This window comes from Triticum urartu, unplaced genomic scaffold, assembly GCF_003073215.2.
Source record: "Triticum urartu cultivar G1812 unplaced genomic scaffold, Tu2.1 TuUngrouped_contig_4477, whole genome shotgun sequence".
Lineage (NCBI taxonomy): Eukaryota > Viridiplantae > Streptophyta > Magnoliopsida > Poales > Poaceae > Triticum > Triticum urartu.
The window spans coordinates 353-6816 of NW_024115069.1; the positions used below are offsets into that span (position 1 = coordinate 353).

The 6464-nt window shown below is 39.2% G+C and overlaps 1 protein-coding gene across 1 annotated transcript; it reads right to left on the bottom strand.

Annotated features, from left to right (window-relative positions):
• Positions 1–1803: 1803 nt before the first annotated feature.
• On the bottom strand, positions 1804–5520 carry LOC125527888 (the record flags this gene model as incomplete). Its single annotated transcript, XM_048692396.1, has 5 exons — positions 1804–2141; positions 2285–2529; positions 4280–4386; positions 4708–4881; positions 5254–5520. Coding segments are annotated over 5 exons (1131 nt in total), but the record flags the coding sequence as incomplete, so codon positions are not given.
• Between the last annotated feature and the right edge of the window lie 944 nt (positions 5521–6464).

Here is a 6464-nt window from a genome sequence, read left to right on the forward strand (position 1 = left end):
TCACCCCGTAACTAACTCATTAGTCACATTTCTTGCAAGGCTTATTATGATGTGTATTGCCGAGAGGGCCCAGAGATACCTCTCTGATACTCGGAGTGACAAATCCTAATCTTGATCTATGCCAACCCAACAAACACCTTCGGAGATACCTGTAGAGCATCTTTATAATCACCCAGTTACGTTGTGACGTTTGATAGCACACAAGGTATTCCTCCGGTATCTGGGAGTTGCATAATCTTATAGTCAAAAGAATATGTATATGACATGAAGAAAGCAATAGCAATAAAACTGAACAATCAATATGCTAAGGTAACAAATGGATCTTGTCCATCACATCATTCTCCTAATGATGTGATCTTGTTCATCAAATGACAACACATATCTATGGTTAGGAAACTTAACCATCTTTGATTAATGAGCTAGTCTAGTAGAGGCTTACTAGGGACACGGTGTTTTGTCTATCTATCCACACATGTATCAAGTTTCCGGTTAATACAATTCTAGCATGAATAATAAAAATTTATCATGATATAAGGAAATATAAAATAACAACTTTATTATTGCCTCTAGGGCATATTTACTTCACGTTGTCCTTATGGTGTCAAAAGATGATTGTTTTGTATATGGTTGTTGTTCCAGCTTGTCAATCGTTGTTTTGATCGCTTCGGAGTTTTTTTCGCGCTTAGGCATCGCTTCTATCTTATGACTTTGCTATATGCCGACGTGTTTATTTGTCTGCATGTATGTGCGTGCATGTGTCCGAGCGCGTGCGCGCGCGCGTGTGCAGGCGTGGAACCAGGCCCCACACAGTCCTGGGGACTGGCCGGCTGACCCTTCATTGGTTATAGGTACAGCGACTGTGTATGGCGCTATGCATACACTATTTGCTTGGGGCGTGACACCAATCTGGCGCCGTTACTTGTTGTGTTCATTCTGGCTATGCGATGGCCGAGCGTGTATTCATTGTGTTTGTATCCAACTGATGCTTCATTTTAGTCAATAAAACTTTGTAAAAAAATCATTGATGCAATTACCGAACCGTCTCCGTATGGCAATATGTTTTGCCTACATGTTTCTCCCTTGCAACTGCCTCCATCTTTCAATTGCGTGAAACTTCTGCCTCATGTCCTTGCCTCCTTGGTCTCTATTTCTCAAGTTTGAGTCTAGCTTTTCCTTGGACCTAAATCAAGGTTCTCATACTGTCAACATTCTTTTCGATTTGGGAACGCAGTGTCAAACTTTGATTGGCCCAAAAGATAAGATGTAGTTGTTGATTGTTGTCGTCCAAACAAAATGCACCTATTGCCATAATTTGGGGCTTATTAATGGTTTCAGAAGTACATATGAAACAAGATATGGTACATAAATATCAGGTTTATGTCAACACTATGATTTTGCACAATATTCATATAACATTTATTCATTGACGCTATTGTGATTAAAACATAAGTTTGGGCTTTCAGGTCCCATGAAAGCATTATCACCACTCTTATAGGTCCACACTGAAGTCTATCACAACAAAACACAAAGTAAAACAACATGTCGACATTACAATAACCATCGGTCCAACAATTTTATGTTTTATGCCACAAGCACACCCACACACACATAATAATAATGTTCATGTGCCTCCATCGATTGCTCTCATGGTGAGCCTGGCCACTCCGTCCATGGAGGGCTGCTTCCAGGAGGAGGAACGTTGATGACTTGGGTTGGTTCAAGATCTAGAGGAGGAGGAGCGACCAGATTATTGTTTGCCTGGGAGTGGGAACTCTGCCCAGTCAAACAGGAAAGGGAGTTCACCATGCTCATGAGATCCTCTTCGTCCACCACATTCACGATCTCGTTGTCGCTCAATAAGTTTTCTCGTAGCTGCTCAAGTGTCATTGTCTCCGATGATAGGTTGCTGTTACTCGGCAACAAGGTATGGCTGCCATTCAAGTCATACATCTCACGCAATGATGAGTAATCAGCACTGGGAGATAAGTTCCATGAACTGATGTGATTGTCGAAGCGGTTTCCAGAGTTACTATACATGATACCGGCATTAGAGTTGGACATGGAGGTAGGTTGTGACCCGAGAGGCGTGCCCAAAAAGTATTTCCAGTTAAGCATGTCCTCCTTCAGTGGAGCTCGCTGCCCTGAAGTACACAACTGGTCAGATTAGTTATCCGCTACTACTAATTACTCAACTCTCGTGCATTACTAATTACTCAAATCTTGTGCATAGTCAGCGATGTATCTATAAAGCAAACTTTCTGAAAGTCTTACTTCTGAAGTTTACCTGAGCTTTGAAAGTGTACACCTTGCAGGGCTCCAGAATCATTTAGCCCTAATGTCATTGTTCCAGTTGGCATCGGTTGAAGTGGCAATGACTGCCGAGTTTGTCCAGTCTCAAACAGGTTGTCATAATTGCTACGATATGAATTTTCGGTGCTCTGACTTAATAAATATAGACGTTGGTCTTTGTGGAGGAGATTCTCAATGTGCTTGTCCATTATCCCTGGGCCACACTGTAGAACATGCCTACTGAAAGCAGTAAAAGGAAAAAAATCTTCACCAACCAATATAATGCAAATGTATAGAAATTGAAACCAAGCTAGTTTATTCAGATATGTACATGTAGTAGTGTGCAGATAACATCAAACGCCATGTTATGTAAAGAACATTAATTCGTTCCAACTCTGAGGTAGACCCCGCAAAATAAAATAATCTATTAGAATTAAATTGGAATTATCACTACATTTTAGCCGTAGACCTGAGAGTATATAAGCCCCCCCCCCCAAAAAAAAAACCCAGACACACGCGCGTGCACACTTTAAATGGAACCCCTTCGACCCTTCCAACATTTTTGTAAATGCTAAAGGGAATAGTGAAAGAAATGTATCTAGAGCTTGGTCATCCAAAGGATATTTTAACGTAATTGTTGGGACAATAACATTTAGTTTGTTTAGGGTCTATATATACACTATAGTTTTTTGTTTTCTTAGCGCATTAGTTATGTCAGTGCATAAGTATCTGAAATCTATTTTGTATATTGTCTATCCAATCAATATGAAATACTAAAATATGAACTGATATATTGAGGATACTAATTGTTTGTGTGTGATTATTTCAATTTACCTACTAGATATGTTAAATATATGTTTTCTTATGGAGATATGTTAAATATATGTTTAATTGTCATTAGCACTATGCAATTTAGAATGCAACAGAGAACGAGAATAAGAGGTGGGAAATACGCCCCTCCCCCCACGGTCTGACCCACAGAATAGCTTGGAGAAGCCAGCACGATAGTGGTGGAAGCGAGGTCTTCCTCTCATGTCATGACGCGGTAGACGATGGAGGGCGACAATTCTCACCCAATGGAGGGTGAAGGAATTGTACCCACACTTCGGAGCGAGAACTCCATAAGGCGGACCGTGATGGTTCTAAGAGGTGGAGCTACTGATTTTTCTATTGTTGGAGTGTTTCACGTGATGAAACAGAATTAAGGTCGCCGGCTAGGCTGACGTGATGCTTTTAGTTAGATTTGCATGGATGTTGGGGTGGTGCTGGCTTGGATCGCGGTGTGTTGCTCGTGGATGTATTAGTCGGTGACAGATAGATTAGACTACGAGGCAAGCGTGGCATGCGCAATGTGGTGCGCTCGGTGGATATCAAGGCATCCATTCCAGATGGAGTTGAAGGATAGGTACATAGGGCATGGCGATTGAGTAGGTATCGAGATGATTGGAAGCCCCCGGGATGAGTTGGTCTTTAGAGTGTACGGGGTTCTACGCAATGCAGAGTTCTAGAGGCACACATTCACCGCGGGCAAAGTCCTAAACCCACTTCTCCCATGGTGGGTTTGGTTTCTCTTTCCGTTCGTTGGTGATGGCATAGAGTGGCATGGTGTGGTGGGGCATGATGTTTTGTTGTCCGTGCTTCCTAAAGGCATATCGGAGTCTTCATCTCCACCCTTGGGTAAGCTCGCCAGATTTGGCTCGCTTGTTGGATGGTGCGAGGATGGCATGACATGGTGGGAAACTTTTTTGTCGGCATACATTAGTGTGTCATTGTGCTTGGTGGAGCGCGAGCGGTGGGCGTGTGTGATTTGTATCTAGCTTTAGCCTGGTTTCCTAATTAATTATATAATTTCATAATTATTATTGAACACACAATGCTTCCACTGAGTTAGCTCGGAAAAAGGAGATTTTCCAAGTGTGGTGTGTAAAATCATTCATTATTGCTTTGGTAATGATCATTTCATCCTAATTATACATATATTATATATTACCTGTGCGTACTTGCTTGTCCACCAGTAAAATCCGTAGTTGCAAGCCACCTGGTGCTCCTGCGTGGCTGTGGATTGGTTTCTATGAAAAATTGTGGCACCGCGGACACCTAATTGGACAGGTAACATATAACTAGTAAAACCAATAAAATAATAACTAGTAACAGTTGAGAATTAAATAGTACTTCCTCCATTCCAGTGTCAAAAACGTTCTTATATTTTGGGACAGAGGGAGTAGTGTGCAATGGTACAACAATAGAGAACGGACATCTACTTTGGTTACCATTACAGTTTGTTCATTATTATGTTCTGACAAATGTTATATAGTATTAAATGCATCACATGCTTCAACTTACTTTATGGGACCAAAGCAATTTGCACATATTAACAGGATAATTTTAAGAATATGCGACACACACCCTTTCACTTACCATAATATCCAGCATCCCGGGTAAATCTTTGGGACAAGTTATTCTCAAGGCACATATGTCTGAACATTTTATCTCTATCTTGCTCTTCAGACCTTCATGGAGTATTTCCCATGCCAATTTATTCTTGGAAATATAAAATTTTGCAACAATATCTCCTTCATATATTGATTTCCACTATCAATGTATAAAAGTAGTCTTAGCACTCAGCCAATATTCAAGGACATATTTTACTAGTGTAATAAAACTACAATATCATAAGTTTTTGTCATCTTTACTTTAGTAAATCCAATTCAAAGACGATATTGCCTCACAATTGTTTAAAAATATTAGTAATAACTCATAGCAACAGAAACAAAGTTTGAAAATAAAGTAAACAAGTGTAACAATGGTTGTGTGCATTTGAAGTAGAAGTCGACGGCTATCCTATTTTTTCAGAAAAAGATAAAGAAATATTATATCTACATTTAATACCAAACTAAGAGCAAAACTTAGGTGTTTCACCTAGTGTACATTAGACAAAAATTACATGAGTCAAAGCAAAATTACCTCCCAGTCCCCAATTCTAAGAGAGGAAGCTTGAAAATTGGAAGCCTGCAACTTTTGTGAACGGGGCTTCCTTCCTTGTATTGCAGTAGATATTGTTTGTACGTCACATGTTGTTTGCTTTCCTTTTCCTTTGGAGGTTAATGTGAGCTTCTTTTGTATAAGCTCCAAAAGAGCAGGTGTTTTCGTTAACTTTAAACCTAATGGCCCACGTCCACGAATGGGTTGCCAAGAGAAGAGCTCATTTACCACATCATAACCTTCATTTGACTGTTGTGGTGAATTGTAAAAGAAAGTGTTACAAAGAGGCAATACAAATATAATTGTGTCACAGAGATACAATACAATAAAAAAATAAATTTACTTTAACTTGTTATTTCCCACTTGCGCATCAATAGTAAACAACGAACAATTTACTAGGAAACGTAATATTATACAGACAACAAAAATATATTTACTTTCCCACAAACAAGGTTGTTAGAATCCCAATTCGATCGTGAGATTATGTTCCTTCACAATCTAAATCAATCGGAATGGTTCTATAATTCCTATAAGTAGAATCTATTATTTGAATTTTTAGTTGTTGTTATCCAAAGATTTGTGATCTTACTTTAGGATTTCTGATCTGACTCGGAATTGTGATTCGGACAACCTTGCCCCCATATACGAAATACGTAAAATACTACATGACATTAAACTTGGAATAATAGTACATGCTAGGATGGATGAGTTACCGGACATAAATATTTGTTTCAAAACAATTAGATGGAACCACTGGAAGACCCCATTAATTCCCAATGGTTATTCACCACAGCTGTGTTGAACCCCAAGTAAGGCGTCAACTGTAAGAATCATGTCCACTGAAGAAAAGGACATACACAATTTCTACCAAAGTCTCAAATTACTAACAAAAAGCCATGTATTTGCCTTCATATGTGGCATTTACATATGGGGATCAGTTTCAACTGACCTTGCACTAGAAGTTGAGCATTTAACCCAAATTTAAATATCTCATCTCTGATTTTATTTCCGACATTGCAATTTGAAGTATCCTAATACATTGGTATGGAAGTAACTTAACATGTGTTTGACGTATCGAGACAGAAAAAACTAAGTCTCTAATAAGATAAATGTGTAATTTATAGTTATGAATTTCGTATATCATGATATTCTTAGTACAAGCACGTATTGACAAGCTTGTGAGGTCAATAGGA